This window comes from Pongo abelii, chromosome 8, assembly GCF_028885655.2.
Source record: "Pongo abelii isolate AG06213 chromosome 8, NHGRI_mPonAbe1-v2.0_pri, whole genome shotgun sequence".
Classification (NCBI taxonomy): domain Eukaryota; kingdom Metazoa; phylum Chordata; class Mammalia; order Primates; family Hominidae; genus Pongo; species Pongo abelii.
In genome coordinates, this window is record NC_071993.2 from 126,550,772 (window position 1) to 126,573,006 (window position 22,235).

The 22,235-nt window shown below is 50.1% G+C and overlaps 1 protein-coding gene across 4 annotated transcripts in view; it reads right to left on the reverse strand.

The window, feature by feature from the left end:
- Positions 1 to 3,213: 3,213 nt before the first annotated feature.
- The window catches only part of RGS10 (regulator of G protein signaling 10), a 43,298-nt gene continuing 24,276 nt past the window's right edge, over positions 3,214 to 22,235 (reverse strand). For 3 of the 4 annotated variants that reach the window (XM_024254235.3, XM_054522955.2, XM_024254236.3), the window contains 2 exons: positions 19,350 to 19,493; positions 3,214 to 3,649 (listed from right to left, as the gene is read on the reverse strand). In XM_024254235.3, coding sequence (XP_024110003.1) covers positions 3,503 to 3,649; positions 19,350 to 19,493 — 291 coding nt within the window. In that variant the 3' untranslated portion in view covers positions 3,214 to 3,502. The remainder of the gene's footprint in view (positions 3,650 to 19,349; positions 19,494 to 22,235) is intronic. The other variant, XM_054522956.2, reaches the window with a different exon arrangement.

The window sequence follows — 22,235 nt, forward strand, 5'->3', positions numbered from 1 at the left end:
TTGCCCCCCCGTGAATCTCGGCACCTAGCACAGTCTCTGGCACACTGAAGACACAATTTCTTTCTTTCTTTCTTTCTTTTTTAAGACAGAGTTTTGCTCTGTTGCCGAGGCTGGAGAGCAGCTCACTGCAAACTTCGCCTCCCGGATTCAAGCGATTCTCCTGCCTCTACCTCCTGAGTAGCTGAATTACTGGCATGCACCGTCATGCCCGGCTAATATTTGTATTTTTAGTAGAGACAGAGTTTCACCATGTTGGCCAGGCTGGTTTCAAGCTTCTGACCTCAGGTGATCCACCTGCCTCGGCCTCCCAAAGCGCTGGGATTACAGGTGTGAGCCGCCACACCCAGCCGAAGACACAATTTCAACACTAATCGATGAATGGATGGGCATAAGGACGAAAGCAAAGGGCTGGGTAGAAGCATCTGTTTGGCTATGTGGATCCCTACACTTCAGCCTCACGTTTGCAATTGCTTCAGGACACTAAATTCTGCATATGCCTCATTTCTGCGACTGGCATAGACGTAGGCAATCAGGCAGGAGCAAGCCAGAGGGAGTGGCGTAAGTTCACACTAGTAGGAGTAAGTAGTGATTAAACTCTGAGGCTCACCACTCTGCTGGCATTCAGCTTTTTAGGCAGCTCCTAAGTGGGGGCGGGTGGAAGGCTTTTCTTTTAATGTCTGATCTTCTGGCTAACTCTGGCTATTTGCTTTATTCAAACTCTTAGAAAGAGATGGTCATCTCAAAGGGTCTCTGCACCCATTGATAAAAGGGGAAAAGTCAGAGAGCAGCCTTCTAGCCCACCTTCAGTCTCTGGGACCTGCCCACAACAGGCTCTTCCAAAGGGAGTCAATCAGGTTGCCCTGAAGCCTCCCTACGTCTGCAGTGGTGCAGTGGGCTGTCCCCGCATCCCTGAATAACCGAACTGCATCCGGTTAATAAACTGAAAGCTGAGCTAGAGAACCTGTGTTGATTTTCATCTTTACTCTTTAAAATGCATCAATCTAGCCAGGCGCGGTGGCTCACACCTGTAATCCTAGCACTTTGGAAGGCTGAGGGGGCGGATCACTTGAAGTCAGGAGTTCGAGACCAGCCTGGCTAACATGGTGAAAACCCGACTCTACTAAAAATGCAAAAATTAGCTGGGCTTGATAGTGGGTGCCTGTAATTCCAGCTACTTGGGAGGCTGAGGCACAAGAATCACTTGAACCTGGGAGGCAGAGGTTGCAGTGACCTGAGATCATGCCACTGCACTCCAGCCTGGGAGACAGAGTGAGACTCCATCTCAAAAAATAAAAAATAGGCCTGGCGCAGTGGCTCATGTAATCCTTCGCCTCCCGGATTCAAGCGATTCTCCTGCCTCTACCTCCTGAGTAGCTGAATTACTGGCATGCACCGTCATGCCCGGCTAATATTTGTATTTTTAGTAGAGACAGAGTTTCACCATGTTGGCCAGGCTGGTTTCAAGCTTCTGACCTCAGGTGATCCACCCGCCTCGGCCTCCCAAAGCGCTGGGATTACAGGTGTGAGCCACCACACCCAGCCGAAGACACAATTTCAACACTAATTACAGCTCATGCTGTAATCCCAGCACTTTGGGAGGCCGAGGCAGGAGGATCATGAGGTCAGGAATTCGAGACCAGCCTGACCAACATGGTCAAACCCCGTCTCTACTAAAAATACAAAAATTAGCCAGGCGTGGTTGTTCGTGCCTGTAATCCCAGCTACTCAGGAGGCTGAGGCAGAAGAATCGCTTTAACCCGTGAGGTGGAGGTTGCAGTGAGCCAAGATCGTGCCACTGCACTCCAGCCTGGGTGACAGAGCGAGACTCTGTCTCAAAAATAAATAATAAATGCACCAATCTGCTCTGCTTGACAATGAACTGAACTTCTCTGATCACGGGGCCCTTGGGTGTCATTCTCAGCATCACCGTCTCCTTCCTAGGTTCTGGAAATAGGCAGAGAGAAGACAGGCGCAGAGTAGGCCTGTCTGGGAAGTACCTGAGGAGGGTGGAGAAACCTGTGTTTGCTGTTTCTGATGAATGTTGTTGGGTTATTTAGTGCTTGGCAGTGAACGGCTCCCTGAAGACCATCCCTTTCCCAGGCCCTGGATGGAAGGGAAGGAAACATTTGACCAGTGTCTAGACAGTGAGGCTAGGGAATCCGGGGGGCTGCCCAGGAGCTCATGTGGGGGACAGCCATCAGTAGGGTAACTGTGACCCAGAATAGAACCAGATTAGGGCTTGTAATAGGCATTATCCCAGTCTAATTATTAAGCTCACCCCCTCTTCTCTCCCAAAAGTGTCCTAGTTTGATTGATAAATTATACAGCCACCTTCAATATTAGGGAATTTTGCAAACAGGAAAGTCTGAGTTGGGAGGCTCACACGCAACAGAAGCTGGTCACTTTGTACAAATAGAAAGGGCTTAGCAAACATCCTGGAAAAGGCCTGGTGGCAGCACCCAACCCCCTACAAACAGCAGGAACAATTCACCGAAGGGAACTGAGCCTGACCTTGGCCCTGGTGGGCTCTGCTCTAAAAGTGGAGTTCCTGGGCTGGTGGGGACAGCCTGGCCCAAGCGTGCCCCATTCACAGCCTCCCCACCCTAGAAGGGCAGGCTTAAAGGCAGCACTTCTTTTCCCTGTAGAAGTCTCAAGCCAGAGTTAGCAAGTTCAGCAAAGGGCAGGAGCAGAGAGGAAAGGATTATGATGTGTCCCCGATGGGTACAGGAGAAGGGAACAGCCCCACCAACTCCATCCTCAGCACGCACCTGTGCTACAATCCCATTCAACAACACCTTGAGTTGCCATGGGGACCCTGAACAATTTCTCACTTGTGTTTTTTTTCCTTCCTGGTTGAGATCTTGTTTCTGTCAAGATGAACTATTTATCTGTGTTGCATGAAATGTCATGGGTTGTGGTCAAAACCAGGACCAACCCACGCACAAGAAATAATAACCCTTTGATGACACTCACACACAAGCTTCCCAAGTCTTTAGAGGCTGTCAGTGATTCATTTTCTTTTTCCAGCACTGAACTTGCTCTCGAGAAATATTTAACCCAAAAGGCAACTGGCAGGCCATACCCCCAGTAGCCTGGGTTTGCTGGATCAACTCATGTTTGAGTTAATTTACCAAGTGACCTGTGGACATGCGTCCACTCACCAGAGAGGCAGAGCAAACACTTACAAGGTAAAAGGTAGTGATACGTTTCACCTTGTGGCCTTACATGAGGTTTAATTAAGCTACAAAATGCTCGACGTGTCCAGTGTCGAAGGAATCTCTGTTTTGTGAACTAAAACTTCCAAGTTATTATTATTCTTTTTTTATGTTAGCTTAGCCATCATGCAAAATTTACTGGTGAAGCAGTTAATAAAACACACATCCCATTGAAGGGTTTTGTACATTTCAGTCCTTACAAATAACAAAGCAATGATAAACCCGGCACGGTCCTGAGAGGAAATTCCATTGCTTCTTAAAGCTGCCAGTCCTGGCTTTTTGGGGTCTCATGTGTTATAAATTCTGGAAGCTCTTTTAGCTGCAGTTTGAGCATCAGGCGAATCTTCTTCCTCTTCCTCAGTTCGCTTGTGTTTTAAAAACAAGTCAGACTTTAAGAAGCGGCTGTAGCTGTCGTACTTCATGAGATTAAAGATCTAAGGAGGAAAAGAAAAAAGAGTCTGAAGGCTGAGGCTAATCCAGGCCATAAATCATCCCATCAGATATGTATTAGATACCTACCACGTGCCAAAGAATGCTAATACGTGCAAAGAACACACTAAGAAAGCTCAAATAAGTCATCTGCTACACAAGGCAGATTTCCTGGAGATTTTTGGTCATTATGCAATAATCTCAATGGAATATATAGACAGTCGCATGAACAAATATGCCTTTATTTTCCATGGAAATATAGATTCACACAGCACTGATTCAGACCCTTGTACCAAGAAGTCCTTCAAGACTCTCCACTTTATTTGCCTAGATAAGACAAGGATGTATTTCTCCAAGAGCTTGAGACAGCTGAATAGAAACCATTTCTGTAGAGACAGTGGTGTTAAAAAGATCACTGACATATCATATGATGCCAGTATTGTTAAGACTCCCAGTAAGTCTGGCGTCCGAGATCTCAAACAAACCTATTATTGTGCCAAGAGTCAAAATGAGGCATGCTCACTGCAGGGCAGGGCAGTAAAACTATAATCTTAGCAAGGGAACAGGTCCCAAATAAAGAATAGAGCAGCCAGCTGCAGAATGCCAACATCTGTGCCATCAGACAGGCTGGGGAGCACATCCCTAGAATGAAACAACTCTAAGGTATGTCAGGTGAGCGAAGAGGACACCCGACAGAGCTGAAGTGCCCCAGATTAGACGGCTGCCCCCGCCGGCATGGCAGGTGCTCAGAGGGCTGTCCTCAGGCAGAGTAGCTTCCTCTGGCCGCCACTGAACCTCTTTTCTGGGCCACGGTCCTTGTGACCAGCCTTCATTTTCCCCCACTGCTACCCAATCCTGTGCCATCTGCCCTCCTCCCTTGCCCCAGGAAAGGGGCACAGAAAGAGAAGCACAAAGCCTTTTCCAGCTGTCAAGGGCTATGATCTCTTTCCCACCCCTCATTTCTCTCTCAGACCTTTCCACTTAACTTGCAGTACACTCTGCAACTAAAAATCCACACGGTTCACCCCGGTACACGGAACAACCAAGTGGAAAGTTCCAGAGATGTCTAGAATGTCGCTGACTGCCAGGCGGGGTTGTCAAGTGGATGGTAAAACCCTGACATCTTTTAAGGCTGCCCTCTTCCAACACACATACACTATTTTGTAAATTAAACATCTGAGGGTGCTGGGGGCGGTGGCTCACACCTGTAATCCCAGCACTTTGGGAGTTGGAGGTGGGTGGATCACTTGAGGTCAGGAGTTCAAGACCAGCCTGGTCAATATGGTGAAACCCCATCTCTACTAAAAATACAAAAATTAGCCAAGTGTGGTGGCACACAGCTGTAGTCCCAGCTATTCGGGAGGGTGAGGCAGAAGAATCACTTGAACCCGGGAGGCAGAGACTGCAGTGAGCTGAGATCACACCACTGCACTCCAGCCTGGGCAACAGAGTGAGACTCTGTCTCAAAAAAAATGAAATAAAATAAAAATAAAAAATAAAACAAATAAACATCTGAGGGACTCAAAGGACTCAGAATATCTGCTTGGAGGATGGGAGGTGCTTCAGGAGGGAACTGGAACCCTCAAATTTTACACCTTAATCTTCCCAAGATGGCTTCAACCACAGCAGAAGCGCCTGAGTCACTGTGCTATAAACAGAGTCCACAACCCAGAGAAAGACCTGGGGCTTTAGGTTTTCTTTAAACTGTTAAACTAGTGCCTGCCCATCTCCTGGTGCCCTTCTAGTCTTGCCCGAGTCCTCCATCTGCTCAGCAAGACCCTGCCTCCTTAAGCCCCTGTCCTGTGCCGCACTAGAGCAGTCATCTATCTTGTAGCCATCCTGTAATTCCAGGTGTGATTGTAATTTGCTGAGGTTTACAGAAAAAAAATTTTTTTTTTAATCCCAGAAAATACAAAAATCATAGCCAGGGCTGAGGTGGGGGATGAGAAACGCCATTACTCCTTCACAGCCTCCTAAGCAAGCGTCACCACCTGCCTTATTCAGCCCTTCCAGGCACAAGAGTCCCCAAGGGGAAACTTTTAGAGGCTCACCTGGTTCAAAGTCTGCAATGAATGCTCAAACGTAACTAATGAAACCAGTTGCACGAAGATCCCACCTGGCACCCAGCCTCAGTCCTGTACCCACTCCCACCCCAGGTCCACGCAGATGGGACCCACCACTCTGAGCAGGATGCGGTGCGACCCAAGCATCTCGTGTGAAGTCTCTGCGTGTGGGAGAGGAACATCCTGTTTGCCTGTAATGGCTCTGAGGCTCAGACTTCAAAGTAGAGAAGAAAAAAGGCCGGTGCTGGGGGGCACACAGGGCAGAGGAGGAGGGGGAGGGAAGGAGGCTGCTTCAGCTGGGAGGAAGCTCAGGGGCTGCACCAGGCTGGCAGGACTCGACCCTGAGATCCCCAGATCCCAAGGCTGCCAGCAAGCCTGAGGGGAGGGGGCTGCAAACTATATGTTTATTGCCGCATTATTCACAATAGCAAAGACTTGGAACCAACCCAAATGTCCAACAGTGATAGACTGGATTAAGAAAATGTGGCACATACACACCATGGAATACTATGCAGCCATAAAAAATGATGAGTTCACGTCCTTTGTAGGGACATGGATGAAATTGGAAATCATCATTCTCAGTAAACTATCGCAAGAACAAAAAACCAAACACCGCATATTCTCACTCATAGGTGGGAATTGAACAATGAGAACACATGGACACAGGCAGGGGAACATCACACTTCGGGGACTGTTGTGGGGTGGGGGGAGGGGGGAGGGATAGCATTGGGAGATATACCTAATGCTAGATGACGAGTTGGTGGGTGCAGCGCACCAGCATGGCACATGTATACATATGTAACTTACCTGCACGTTGCGCACATGTACCATAGAGCCTAAAGTATAATAATAATAATAATAATAATAAAAATAAAAAAATCAAAAAAAAAAAAAAAAGAACATAAGGGCCACTCCCTACTGGGGCAGGTGTGAAATGCCCCACGAGTGCAGAAGTCCCTCAGGCAGAGGTTTCCTCCTCTGAGAGCCCTTGCCCATCTCCCGTGCTGCTGCAGTGCCTGGGAGACAGCTGTGGCTGTTGGACCCAGACAGGCTGGAGAAAGGAGAGGATGTCGCCCCCAAAGCCCTCGTGCGCCTGGGCTGTGGGAAGCCTGATTGATCTACATGGGGTGTACGGGCAGACTTCTGACTGCCACTGGCCAAGGACCCCCTGGGCCTGGCTCAGGAGCACACAGCAACAGGGTGCTCCTGGGACGGGGCTCAGCAAAGGTGACTTAGTGGATGGAGAATGCAACTAAGGCCGGGCGTGGTGGCTCATGCCTGAAACTCCAGCACTTTGGGAGGCTGAGGCAGGCGGATAGCAAAATCCTGTCTCTACCAAAAATATAAAAATTAGCGGGCTTGGTGGCACCCACCTGTAGTCCCAGCTACTAAGGAGGCTGAGGTGGGAGGATCACCTCAGCCCAGGGAGGTTGAGGCTGCAGTGAGCTAGGATCATGCCACTGCACTCCATCCTGGGTGATAGAGCCAGACCCTGTCGCAAAAAAAAAAAAAAAAAAAAAAAAAGAGAATGCACCTAAAACTTTTCCAAGAAAGCGGCCAGAGATTGTGTGCCCAGCTACTGGCCAGAGCCTCATCTATCATAGGGAAAAGAGCTGTGACTGGGGTCCAGTAAATGTTTACCAGCGCCTGAACAGAAACCATGCGCTGTGCAGCAGCAGAGGCTGGGGAAATGAACCCGGCTAGTATCAACGCGGCCGCAGTGCCCTCCAGCCCTGCGCTGAGCAGCGTGTGGGCATTCTTTCATTCAGTTCTCCCTCCAGCGCTCTGAAGACCCTGATTTGACAGAGGAAGAAACGAGGGGCTTAGGGGTTCCTCACAGTTCTGGAGGCTAGAAGTCCAAAGTCAAGGTGCCATCAGGGTTGGTTTCTCCTGAGGCTGCTCTCCTTGGCTTATAGACCACACCTTCTCCCTGTGTCTTCACAGGATTTCCCCGGTGCATGTGTGTCCTTACCTCCTCTTCTTACAAGGACACTAGTCAGATTGGATTAGACCACACCTCAAGGTCCTCGTTTAATGTTAATTACCCCTTTAAAGCCCTATCTCCAAATAAAGTCACATTCTGGGGATTAGAACTTCAACATATGGATTAGGGAGGGGAGCACAGTTCAGCCCATAACAGTGAGCAAAAGAGAAGGGCGGGAGGCCAGCCCTGGCAGGCTCTGGAGCCCCCACTCCCAACCATGAGACCATCTGCCACTCGCATGGCAGGACAATAAAAACGAGGGCTGCAAAGAGAGTAACATGGAAAACTGCCCGTGAATGTTAAATGACTGATACTAAATTTTAAAAACACACCCTATCTAAAAACAATGATCCCAAATACGTTCTTTTTTGTTGTTGTTGTTTTTTGTTTTTTTGAGATGGAGTCCCACTCTGTCACCCAGGCTGGAGTGCAGTGGCACGATCTTGGCTCACTGCAACCTCCGCCTCCCGGGTTCAAGCAATTCTCCTGCTTCTGCCTCCTGAGTAGCTATGATTATAGGCGTGCGCCACCACACCCAGCTAAGTAGAGACGGGGTTTCACCACGTTGACCAGGCTGATCTCAAACTCCTGACCTCAGGTGATTCACCCTCCTAGGCCTCCCAAAGTGCTGGGATTACGGGTGTGAGCCACCACGCCTGGCTCCAAATACATTCTTTAAGAGTGTATTCATGTGTCTAAGTGAGAAACAATATGTCCCTAAAGGTCAGTAGTGGGGTGAATGGTGCTCCCCCAAACTTACATTCACCTCGAATCTCAGAATGGACCTCATTTGAAAAGAGGGTTGGATAAGAGTCTCAAAATAAAATCATACTGCATTTAGGGTAGGCCCTAAATCCAAGGACTGGGTGTCCTTATCAGAAGAGGAAGGGACACACTGAGGGAAGAAGGCGTATGAAGGCAGAGGGAGACATCGGTGATGCAGCCACGCGCCAAGGAGCGCTAAGGAGTGCCGGCAGCCACCAGCAGTCTGTAAGCTGAAGGGGCAAGGAAGCACCCCCCACACCCTCTCGCCACCACCCACCAGAGTCTTGTGGAGAACAGGGCCCTGCAAACACCTTGATGTCAGATTTTCAATCCATTTCTGCTGGCGAATACATTTCTGCTGTTTGAAGCCACTTGACTTGGGGTCATTGCTTATGACAGCCCAAGGAGGCTCATCCAGTCGGCTTGTTGATTTCACCTCACCCCTGCTCAAACACAGAAAATGAGATGGGCCTAGGGGTCCCAGACAGTTCCAAAAAGCAGGGCTCCCTGAGGGGCAGAAATGACCTCACCATGATTGGACTGTGATGGGCACCTGAACAACACGGTCAGACTCCTTAAGTGTCCACAAGGAAGAGAAAGAAGAAAATGGAGCCATCTGGGCTAAGCAGGAGGCTGCAGGTGAGTGGAAGACATGGGAACAGAGCTGAGGCCGCCCAACGAACGGCTGCTGGTGAAGCGGAAAACTCAAGTTGGCGGCTGAGCTGCATTCTGTATCTTTTTTTTTTTTTTGGCCAAGACAGCTGCGGCTTAGCAAGCTTTGGGGTTTTGGCAGCCCCACATCTGTGAGCTGCACGCCTGGACTGTAAACTGTTTAGCATCGTTGCCTTGGGATCCAATCCTACAGGCTGCTGGAAGTGAGACTCGGACAAAAATGAGGAGGGAGGCTTCCTGCAGATGTGCAACTCTGCACAACCGTCGTGCAGAACAAGGTCTTTACATCACCAAGCCACCTCCTCTCCAGATCCCAGACATTGCCATGGCTGAGCAGGATTCGCCTTCCTGAAAGAAAAATATCCATGCAGTGCCCCAACTTCAGACTGTTCAAAATGTGCCGCTCCAGGAAAGGACATCCCCCTGACGCATACTCATCTGTGCTGAAACGAGGAGCTCAACCAGCCTTGAAGGCCCCTCTGTGAATATTGCGTCACTGTCTCCATTCATTGCGTTTCAAGCCTAATAAATATTTAACACTTCTCAGAAGACAAGTACAGAAGACCTAAACAAAACATGCATCCTCTCTTCTCTTCAAAACCCTCTGCCATGTTATTTTAATCCGGCACAGGAAGAAAAAATCATTCCTTAAGGCAATGAAAGTTTAATTAGCGGGATATCATGTTTGCTTTAAGAACTTAATTTCGTTTGTATATGAAAATCGCTGAAAGAAGGTGGAAGCACTGCTGTCTCTGAATTGCAGCTCTAGAATGTGTCCTCTCTTCACACACAGGGACTACAGACGTGCTTTTGTACCCACGCGAGGAGACAGAAAGGGGGAAGAAAGGAAGCTCCTGTCCCTCCAGCCCTCAGAAGTGGCTGGGCATTGACGAGGCTGTTGGGGCAAGGCGCAAACAGGGATGTGCCCACCCCCTAAAGTAAAGACCACCTCCTTTTCAAGTGGGAACGGGCTGCACCCAGGAGGAGGTCTGAGGGCAGCTGGCAGAGAGCAGATGAGCAGACGAAGCAGCTCAAGTCAGCCCTTGCCCCAGAGCGCCAGGATGGGCCACACAGAAGGTTCTGTCACCTTGCACGGCTCTCCAGCTTCACAGACAGACCAGCCAGAGATGGACAGTGTGCCAGGAGTGGGATTGGAACTCCAGAAGGAGTCTGGACACCAAAAGGATCAGAGAGACCTCGCTTGGATGAAATCCCCTCCCAAGCTCACGGGTTCACGCGTGTGGTCACATGTGTGGAGCGGATTGTCCGCTTTTTTCTACCGTCCATACGATTCAAATTCCAGGCCCAAATGACGTGACTCACTTTCTGCTGGGGGTGAAGCCATTTTAATTTTGCCTTTTGCCATCGGAAGGGGAGTTGAATGCTCCTCTGAGTGCCACTCTTCCCTCCTCTTCCCCAAATACTTTTTTTTTTTTTTTTTTTTTTTTGAGACGGAGTCTCACTCTGTCGCCAGGCTGGAATGCAGTGGCGCGATCTCAGCTCACTGCAACCTCCGACTCCCTGATTCAAGCAACTCTCCTGCCTCAGCCTCCCAAGTAGCTCAAATTAAAGCACGTGCCACCACGCCCAGCTAATTTTTGTATTTTTAGTAGAGACGGGGTTTCACCATGTTAGCCAGGCTGGTCTCAATCTCTTGACCTTGTCATCCTCCCACCTCAGCCACCCAAAGTGCTGGGATTACAGGCGTGAGCCACCGTGCCCAGCACCAAATACCGTTTTAAAGTCGCAAGAAACATCTGAGTATCTCGAATACTGCCCTTCCCACCCTGACCGTCGTGAGGCAGATGGCTACGGTGTATGCAGACAGCCAACCTCCCTTCCGTTTGAACAAAAAACCACACCTGCCCTTTCTAGCGGAGCATGCTGGAAAATACCCATTTCTTCCCTGCATTTGATCTTTTGGGGCAAATGTCACCTGGCACCCATAAGACTGACACATCCTAAGTCCCTGGCTCTGGCCACCATCACAGCCTCTGCCACCACCCAGAAGAGGGGACCATGGTCATGCAGGGGCACTCAGGCCAAGGTCCTGTTTGGAGAAATAATGGGGCAGGGGAGAGAATGGGTCCCCAAATGACTGCCACAGGCTGGACAGCCCCTGTCTCACCGTCCCAGGCCCTCAAGAGCTGGCCCACCCCTCTTACTTACGTTGAAAAAGGAAGTATTTCTCACCTGTTACGTTCTGGGGAAACTCAAAGAAACTGCATTGCTAAAAAGGGACCCCATTCATGGCTCCTTTCTCTGTCAAGGATGTGGCTGGGAGCACTGGCATCTCACTCAAGGCTTTTCCATTTTTTTGTTTTGTTTTGTTTTTTTTGAGACAGAGTCTCACTCTGTCACCCAGGCTGAAGTGCTGTGGCATGATCTCAGCTCACTGCAACCTCTCCCTTCCAGGTTCAATTGATTCTCCTGCCCCAGACTCCCAAGTAGCTGGGATTACAGGCACATGCAACCATGCCCGGCTAATTTTTGTATTTTTAGTAGAGACGGGGTTTCACCATGTTGGCCAGGCTGGTCTCAAACTCCTGACCTCAGGTGATCCGCCCACCTCAGCCTCCCAAAGTGCTGGTTTTCCAATTTTTTTTGTGAGCACCAGAGGCTAAGGACTTCTTTTTGAGTGGAGAAGGCCACCTCATCTCTGCTTTTCCAGGCTAGAGTTTAGCACCAGACCCAAAGCCTGGGGAAGGCATCCTAGCAGACGCAAAATCTGCTTATGTATTTGTTTATTTCGAGACGGAGTTTCGCTCTTGTCACCTAGGCTAGAGTACAATGGCACGATCTCGGCTCACTGCAACCTCCGCCTCCTGGGTTCAAGCGATTTTCCTGCCTCAGCCTCCTGAGTAGCTGAGAATACAGGCATGCACCACCATGTCTGGCTAATTTTTTTGTATTATTCATAGAGACGAGGTTTCACCATGTTGGCCAGGCTAGTCTCGAACTCCTGACCTCAGCTGATCCACCTGCCTCGGCCTCCCAAAGTGCTGGGATTATAGGCGTGAGCCCCTGCGCCCGGCCCAAAATCTGCTTTTGAGTGTAGGCATGCGGACCCCTGATATTCATGGAAGAAGAATGAGCACCCCACAACCCCAAACTCATGCCCTTCTCTTCCATGGACTGAGAAAGCCACAAAGCTGCCATGTGCAATGATCTGGACCTTTCTATCTTCATCAAGCTCATGGCTGTTCCAGACCATGCTGCGCTGTAGATAGAACTTAAACCAAAGGCTTCTGAGCAAGAAAGGTGTGTAAACTGGGGCTAAGAAATGTGCCAGAGGAGAATTTTGTTTTAAGTCTTTCATATGGAACAACTTTAAGTCACTGAGCAGACTTCAATGTGTTCCATTCTTCAATGTTTGAGTAGAGCCTGAAAGGACCAATGACGTCATCGATTTCCTGCTAGGAAGAGAGAAGGAGGGGCAGGACTAGGGGATCTTAACTTTTCACTTCATACCCTCCTGGATACATGAATTTTCTTTTCTTTATCTTAACAATGAGCATGTACTAATTTAATAACTTAAGATAATTTTAGGCCAGACACTGTGGCTCACACCTGTAATCACAGCAGCACTTTAGGAAGCCAAGGCTGGAGGATTGCTTGAGCCCAGGAGTTCAAGACCAGCCTGGGCAACATAGTAAGACCCCATCCCTAGAAAAATATATTTTAAAAATTAGCCGAGCATGGTGGCACATGCCTATAGTCCCAGCTACTCGGCAGTCTGAGGTTAGAGGATGGCTCGAGCCTGGGAGGTCAAGGCTACAGTGAGTCATGATGGTGCCACTGTATTCCAGCCTCGATGACAGAGGGAGACCCAGTATAAAAAAAAATTGAAATAGGCAGGGCGCAGTGGTTCATGCCTGTAATCCCAGCACTTTGGGAGGCTGAAGTGGGCAGATCACTTGAGGTCAGGAGTTCATAAATACCTTATTATTATAACCCCCACTTCACAAATGAGAAAAGCCAGGCATGGAGAGGGAGCAAGTCATGCCTGCAATCTCACAGTAACTAAATTCTAAAGTGAAAGAAGGCTGGGCGCAGTGGCTTATGCCTCCAATCCCAACACTTTGGGAGGCCAAGATGGGAGGATCGCTTGAGGCCAGGAGTTTGAGACCAGCCTGGGCAACATAGTGAGACCCCATCTTTACAAAAAATTTTAAAAAAAGATCCGAGCATGGTGACACTTGCCTGTAGTATCAGCTACTTGGGAGGCTGAGGTGGGAGGATTGCTTGAGCCCGGGAGGTCAAGGCTACAGTGAGCCAAGATCACACCACTGTACTCCAGCCTGGGTGACAGAGTGAGACCCTGCCTCAAAAAAATAAATAAATAAAGTCAAAGAAGTTGGGGTAGGGGTAGCAGGGGGAGTCAGATCTAAGGAAATAAGGCTGTAGTTATCAGAGAGTGACTTTTTAACACCAGGGCATTGAACGCTCATAGACTGCTTTGCAGCGCAGCTCAGGGAGGTAGCAGAGTATTTGCCCAAAGCCCCATGTTACAGATGCCACAGTAAGAAACAGAACCCTCCTGGGGTCAGACAGAGACAGGGCTGGACTAGAATCCCCCACTTCTGCCTCTGGTGCTCAGGGCCAAGCTCATGCACTGTGATAACGGCGATGAATCTGGCATCTCCATATCCAGGGAGTGATGGGCTGGGGGAGAGGGGGAAGGGGGGAGAGGGGAGGGGCAGAGGTCAGGCCACTCCCACCCACCATACAAATGGTGAGCCACGGTCAGGAGGTCAGGGTTTCACGGCTGACTTTCTAATAACGGAGCTGGCTCTGCACTGAGCCATCCACCTTCTCTTGCCCAACTGGTGCGGGACGGGCACAGCCCTGAACTAGGGACCTGAGCCAAGAGGCTCAGGCTTTAAGAGGTCCAAGCCTTACCAGCCCAACCAGCACATTCTATAAACAGCCACTGTTCACATCCCTGCAATTAAACTGTCTACCACAGCCTTGGGGCCTGACCCAGCCAGTCCCTCCCAACTGAACTTTCACCACCCCCTCATTTGCTACATTCCGACAACGCTGACCCCCTAACGCACCTGCTGCCCCTGCCTCGGGGCCTTTGCGCTCGCCTCTCCTTGGAAGGTCCTGGCTCCCAGGTCCTCTCATCCAGATCCCGCTTGCCATTCAGGTCCCAGTCACCTCTCCAGGGAGCCCTCCTTGAACACGGACCCTAGCAGGCCCCTCCCAGTCCCTCTCAGCTCATCCCCTGTTGCATTTCCTTCTTAGCATTGATCTTTCTCTGCCCTCCTTGGGGGGGCAGATGCTGATTTCCCTGTTGTACACACAGTTCCTAGCACAGTCCCTGGTACAGAGTAGGGCCTCAATTCATAATTGCAGCATAAAGGAATGAATAAAACAACAAATCCACAAACCAGCATACCAACCAGGACTGAATCAAATCTCCTAGGAATAGATGTTTTTGTTTGTTTGTTTTTTGAGATGGAGTCTCGCTCTGTTGCCCAGGCTAGAGTTCAGTGGTGCGATCTCGGCTCACTGCAACCTCTGCCTCCCAGGTTCACGCCATTCTCCTGCCTCAGCCTCCCGAGTAGCTGGGACTACAGGCGCCCACCACCACACTTGGCTAATTTTTTGTATTTTAGTAGAGACGGAGTTTCACCATTAGCCAGGATGGTCTCGATCTCCTGACCTCGTGATCTGCCCGCCTCAGCCTCCCAAAGTGCTGGGATTACAGGCCTGAGCCACCACGCCCAGCCGGAATACATGTTTTTAAAGAAGAAAAGACACTGTAATGAACTGCAATTCCCCGAAGAAACCACCTCTTTGTAAAGTAGCCCCCTTCCTTCCTGCTTCCTCCAACCTAAATTTGTCCAACGGCAGCCTTTGACTCTAGGCTAATGTACTAGGGAAATGCCCATAGCACCACCTTTCGCCTCTTCTGGCTTTGCCTCCAAAGGGCTGGGCACACCAAGCTTGCAGAACTGAATTAAATCAGAGAACCATCTCGCCACTTACATGAATTTCCCAGGTAGCAAAGTTTTAAGCCCCTCAAACTTCTCTTAAGATGCCTTTGGCTGGACACAGTAGTAGCTCACACCTGTAATCTCAGTACTTTGGGAGGTCAAGGTGGATGGATCACTTGAGGCCAGGAGTTGGAGACCAACCTGGACAACATGGGGAAATGCCATCTCTACTAAAAATACAAAAATTAGCCTAGCCTGGTGGCATACGCCTGTAATCCCAGCTACTCAGGAGGCTGAGGTAGGAGAATCGCTTGAATCCAGGAGGCGGAGGCTGCAGTGAGCAGAGATGGCACCATTGTACTCCAGCCTGGGTGACAGAATGGGACTGTCTCCAAAAAAAAAATGTTTTTGACGAAGTGCTCGTTAAAATGAATAATGCATTCTTCACATAATACGCTGACCTCAATTTAACTTCTAATTGATGGTTTGGGGTCACCAGGCTCACTTATGTCACTGTCCCATAGCACAGGGATGCCCATGGTGTGACGTGTGGCAATGGAGGTCCCCACGCCCAGGGGCTCAGGCCTCGGTGCTGTGCTTGTGCTCAGTGTCATTTCTGTGTCCTCCCTAGCTGTCAGTGATCACCTCTTGCTGCTCATCACTCCATAGTCCCTACCACAACTTCAAATCTGCTATGAACCGAAAAACCTGTTAGAACTGTGTGCAAACCAAGAATAAACAGGACCTGACTGAAAACTCTTGAAGCTCTCCTTTAAACAGGGTACACGGGAGTTGGCTCATCTGGGGCTCAGGGAAGATTTTCCCTTCCTTCTAGGTTCCAGCCGTGCCCTACAAAGTCAGAACTGCCCTACCGGAAGCTCAGAGAGCAGCCGAGCCCCACATGTACGTGGTGATGAGGAGCTAAGTCCTGGGGCGGCGGTGCTGAACACACGGAAAGCGGCTGCTCTTCAGCTCCACCATGAAGCCCAGCAATGCTCAGCAAAGCCAAAGCCACGGGGAGAGGCTTTTGAAAGTTCCGTGAAATCTTGTGGCTCCAAACATGTTCCCCTCAGCTTCAATCTCCTTCACTTAGGAAAACAGAGCTCTCAAAGGCTCAAGGGAGCCTTTGCAAGAGAAAAACCGGGGCTAATGCTGAGCACGCATTTTGACAGTTACAGCAAGGCCCGGGAGAGACAGTTTTCAAAGCAAAACGGAACACAGGGGCCCTTCACATGGAGACTCACTGTGAAATTGGCTCTGATTCCAAATACCCGGTTTTCACCCAATTATGCCTTAGGAGGAAAGTTTGTGGCTCTTTCTCTCCATGCAATTAAAAAAAAAATTTTTTTTTTTGAGGTGGAGTCTCACTCTGTCGCTCAGGCTGGAGTGCAGTGGCATTATCTCGGCTCAGTGCAGCCTCAGCCTCCCAGGCTCAAGCAATTCTCCTGCCTCAGCCTCCCGAGTAACTGGGATTACAGGCGCCCACCACCACGCCTGGCTAATTTTTGTATTTTTAGCAGAGATGGGGTTTCGCCATCTTGGCCAGGCTGCTCTGGAACTCCTGACCTCAGGTGATCCACACGCCTTGGCCTCCCAAAGTGCTAGGATTACAGGCGTGAGCGACTGAGCTCAGCATTCCAATAATAGATTTTTAACAACAGAGTATAACAGTACTTGCTTTACATTCAACAGTTTGGACTGCACATCTGTTTGGTGTGCATAAACACATACATTATTATTACACTTATTAGGCCAACATCTGTTAGGGGCATGTGCATATGTGTATTTATAGAAAAAAAGATGGAAAGTCTACAGATCAAATACTATTTGGTGGTTATCTCCAAGTGTGCAATCATGCAATAAAGAAATGATTTCTTCTTTATATTTTTGTTTCCCAAGTTTCTTTTGCTGAGCATGTGTGATGCTTGCAGTTGGATAAAAATTATTTTTAAAAATTTTTCTGAGGCTGGGCGTGGTGGCTCTTGCCCGTAATCCCAACGCTTTGGGAGGCCAAGGCTGGAGAATCGCCTGAGCTCAGGAGTTCGAGAATAGCCTGGGCAACATAGCGAAAGCTCATCTCTACAAAAAAAATACAAAAATTAGCTGGGCATGGTGGTGCACACCTGTGGTCTCAGCTACTTGGGAGGCTGAGGTGGGAGGATCACTTGAGCCCTAGAGGCCAAGGCTGCACTGAGTCGTGTTCATGCCAATGTGCTCCAACCTGGGCAACAGAGGGACATCCTGTCTCAAAAATAAAATAAATAAATAAATAAAATTCTTTGTCACTAAAAAATAAAAAAAAAACAATCAGCCTCTGTCCCCTGCGTTTCTTCCTTTCTGGGCTGGCTAAGCCTCCCACTGAATGAGTCTAAGGGGCGTGCCTAATCATAAGGTCCAGCTCCGTTCTGAGCTGTTGGGCAGGCGGGCTGGCTCTCTCGGAGCCTGCAGTGCTACCGCATGGAGTCAGAACTCACCCATTCCTCATCCTACCTTGGCTCCTGCAGTCCTGGGAAGTGGGATGACCTGCATTCACAAAGCCCTTCCAATCCCTCTGCTCCAGGGGCCTCACCGAGCTTTGAGAAACAGCAAGAGGCTGCCCAGGAGCCTGGCAGAGCAACACAGGCCATGAGGGCCACGGGGGGAGCATGGTCTTTGAAGGCAGATGGACGAGAGGGAATGTGGCTTCCAGCACTTTTGCTCCCTGCATGACTTAATGCTAAAAAAAAGCACTTAATCTCCCTGAACCTTGCTTTTCTCATCAGCAAAATGGGAATAATAACACTCATTGGAGATAAAATGAGACAATACACACCAAGTGTGGCATCAGGCTCAAACGGGCAGTCCTAAATGGTAGTTAGGGCCGGGCATGGTGGCTCATGCCTGTAATCCCAACACTTTGGGAGGCCGAGGCGGGCGGATCACCTGAAGCCAGGAGTTCGGAACCAGCCTAGTCAACATGGTAAAACCCCATCTCTGCTAAAAATACAAAAAATTAGCCAGGCATGGTGCTGTAGGCCTGTAATCCCAGCTGGTAGGGAGGCTGAGGCAGGAGAATCGCTTTAACTCAGGAGGCGTAGCTGGCAGTGAGCTGAGATCGAGCCACTGCACTCCAGCCTGGGCAACAGAGTGAGACTTCGTTTCAAAAAAAAACCCGAAAAGGCCAGGCGCAGTGGCTCACACCTGTAATCACAGTACTTTGGGAGGCCAAGGCGGGTGGATCACTTGAGGTCAGGAGTTCGAGACCAGCCTAGCCAACATGGTGAAACCCCGTCTCTACTAAAAATACAAAAATTAGCTGAGCATGGTGGCAGGTGCCTGTATAATTCCAGCTACTCAGGAGGCTGAGGCATGAGAATCGCTTGAACCTGGGAGGTGGAGGTTGCAGTGAACCAAGATCGAGCCACTGTACTCCGTCCTGGGAGACAGAGTAAGACTCGGTCTGAAAAAAAAAAAAAAAAAACACAAAACCAAAAACGAAATGGTAGTTAGTATTGTCATTATTGAGAATACCCAGAGCACAGGTTCTCAACCCTGGCTGCACTTTGAATTGCCCTAGGGAGCTCTGACAAGATTCCGAGGTCCAGGGTGGGGTCCATATCCTCATATGGCTACAGTCACAAAAACTGCCTTTTCACCATACATTCCACTCCCTTTCCCAGCACAAATCAATGCCCATGTGTCCTTCCGATTGGCTCAAAGTCACCACTTCCAGGAGGCCCTCCGCAAGTCTCCTTCAATAGCCAAATGTGAATCAGAATTCACATGGAATATGCTGCCCGATGCTAACCTTTTCATTATGACTCAGGGACTACATGATGAACTATTAATAGCTTATAGTATTAGGCCACCAGAAGTATGTGGAGGTGTCTGGATATTTGCACAGAAACAGCCTGCCACTTTGAGTTCTCCTGCTTGCTTTCTGGAGTTTTCCGTCTATTCTTACTTTCAGCAATTATAGGTTGCTTTCTCAGTACAGGCTCCTCAAATAGCTCCAGCCTCCCCTCTAATCTGGACTGAGAAGTCAGATAAGGCTGCTGGTCTAAACCATGTGTAGACCAAGAGTAAACAGGCCTGGGGAGACTCCTGTGGGGCAAATCTCGAGCTTAGAATTCCGGTCCCTGCTCTGCCCAACCATGGCCCTTCAGTGTACCTCAGTCTGCCCGGCCGGATGAGATGGTTTCCAGGAAGTCTAACATTGGGTGTTTCAGTAAATTCTTCCAGGCCTGGAATTAATGTAGGTTTTCAAATCAAGGCGCAGGCAGGGAAGTCGTGTTACCTGGTCCTGGAGTTTCTGGAACATCAGAGGGTGCGGTTCTTCCAGGATCTTCTCGTTGAGCCGAGACTGCCCCTCCACGTTGACCTGTGATGAGGCCTTGCTGGACAGAAAGGTCATGTAGATCTCCTTTGCCTTTTCCTGCATCTGGAGGAGACAGATGGGGCCTTGTGCTATCTGCACACACAGCCTTCCCGGCCTGAGCCCTGCTCTCCCCTCCAGCCAGGCCCACAGGAGCTGCTGTGGCAAGAGAAAGGCGCCCCCCCACAGCCCAGGGGCTCTCAGGCCACTCCAGAGAGAATTTCTCTATGGGAGAGCTTGCACTGCCAAGCCCCTACCCCTGCCCCTTCATGCGCCTGCAGCCATATCTCCTGGAACAAAATTGCTGCATTAACCATTCAGAAGCAATGACAGAAAGAATCCTGGCCTGCAGAGAGCACTCAGTACCATTTACAGCCATCCTGTGGCCGGGCACAGTGGCTCATGCCTGTAATCCCAGAACTTTGGGAAGCTGAGGCAGGTGGATCACCTGAGGTCAGGAGTTTGAGACCAGCCTGGCCAACATGGTGAAATCCCATCTCTACTAAAAAGACAAAAATTAGCCAGGCGTGGTGGTGCAAACCTGTAATCCCAGCTACTCAGGAGGCTGAGGCAGGAGAATTGCTTGAACCCAGGAGAGAGAGGTTGCAGTGAGCTGAGATTGCACCACTGAACTCCAGCCTGGGTGACAGAGTGAGACTCCATCTCAAAAAAAAAAAAAAAAAAAAAAATCGAGTTAAAGTATGCACACCTATCCCTACCAGTTACCAAGCGCCCACTAGGCTGCAGACACCTGCTTGGAGGGATCCCATTTCCTTAATCCCCTGGACATGCAGCAAAGGGCATTTTCCTGTTAGCCCCACTTTCCCCATGGGGTCACAGAGGTCAGAGAGGTGACATGGCTTATCTGAGAGCTTCCGGGAGCCTTAGGACTGTTTGGCTCCAAGGCCTCTGAATTCTGCTCAGTTCCACTTCCGCAAGACACATTGGCCCCTCCAGGTTGTGTGGTATGCAGCCTTCTCAGGCAGGGTGCATTTCCTTTTAGCTAACGAGATACTGAGCACAGGCAGTGGAGAAAACACTCGCTGCCTGCCCTCAAGTCCCAAGTGCAGTCCTGCTGGGAAGCAGGAGCCCTGAGTAGGTACCGGCTTCCTGTTTCACCCGAAACTAACCGAGGCAGGCTCAGGAGCACTCACTGATGGTAAGGAGATGACTTCACAGTAAGAACTGTGTCTTCAGGACAGTGCGCCTCAGGGCGGGGCTGCAGGCGCAGGAGCCCTCTCCTCCAGAACTTCCCCTGAGGGTTCGATTTTCTTTTAGAGAAAGGAGACTTCCTGTGCTCATACCTCGCCAACAGCAAAAACGGGGCTGTTTCTCTGAACGTTAGAGTCTAAAGCATGACCTTACCTTACAGAGCAAGGCAGACAACAAATGCCTCTAAAATGCAGCCATGCAGCTATGACATGTGTGTGGGGGGGCCTGGAAAACTGCCTTTCTCTCCAAGAGCCCACCTGGGGCTCCACATGTGCTGTGGAGCTTGGTTTGGGAAATCCCAAGCTCTGCAAACCTTCTGCCCTTAAGGAAACCACCAGAAAGTTTTGATAGCTGGTGCATGAAAGGAAGGAAGGGTAGCCCTTTTTTAGTTCAGGGCACTAGGGACAAAAGATCCTGAGAAGCCGCGGCCTGGCCATGTCCTGTTCTGCGAGAAAGCAAGCCTCGCCAGCACTTGCAGGGAGACGGCCCAGGTTGGGTGAACACCGAAAGCCATGCTGTCCACCCTGTCTTCCCTGTCAATAGGAGCAATGAATCGATGCCAGACTCAGTGACACAGGAGTCTCTCCAGACAAGCGTGGCTATCTAAGGGACAGGTGTGGGGGCCATCCTCGAGACCCAAGGGGGTGGCACTTAGGAGCTGGCCCTGCTGTCCTCTCCAAGACCCACTAGCTCCATGAAGCCACAGTCTCCCTCCCACCACCCCCATTCCGTCAGGAAGCAACGCTTTTGGAAAACCACTTCCTGTTTTAAAGCCACTTCATGAAAGGAGAATTTCAGCCAGGCAGATGAGCAAACTCCATGCAGAGGTCTGGGGGCAGAAATCACTTTAGACCTCCCCTGCCCTTGAACATTCACACGCACACACACACGCACACACGTGCGCACACGCACACACATACACACATGAATCCAGGATATCTTGAGTGATTCTGAAATAGAGAAGTGCAATGAATGGTTTGAGTCTTTGAGGTGGGGCAGAAGGGGCTGGGGGAGAGGAAGTAGGTTCCGGTCACTGCAGGTATATAAGCTTTGAGGGTCTCAGCCCTGCCCTCTCCCACGGCTGTCCCTCCTGAATCTGCGTGTGAACAGTGTTGGGTTCGAGGTCCTGGCTGACCAGATGCGCACTGTGAGCGGCTGCAGGGCTCAGCTTATCTCGGCGGAGCTAGGAAGTATGACTGAAAAGGGAAACCCTGAGATGGCGACCACAAGCCAGTCACGGGAAAGCCTGGTGTCTAGGCCGAGAACATGAGCAGAAAAGAAGAACCAGTCTCTGGAGCTATTTTGATAGATTTTTCCAGAGCTTTGTTAACTCTATTCTAGCTACTGCCAGGGTAGGGACAGAGCTGGTGGAGTTGATTCTGTGTCTGTGGCCTGGAAGGATGGCCGACTTCTCTTCTACGGCCCTGACACACGTGGCTGGCCACAGCCTGGACCAGAGAGCCCCTTTCTCCCTGGGGAGACCCGAAGTGTCCAGCATCTGAGGCTGTCCTGGCAGGCGCTGGAGAAGGGCCCCACCTGGGCCCATCAACTCGGGGACTGCCCAGGAAGCACCTGCACCCCAGTGAGCACCTTCCA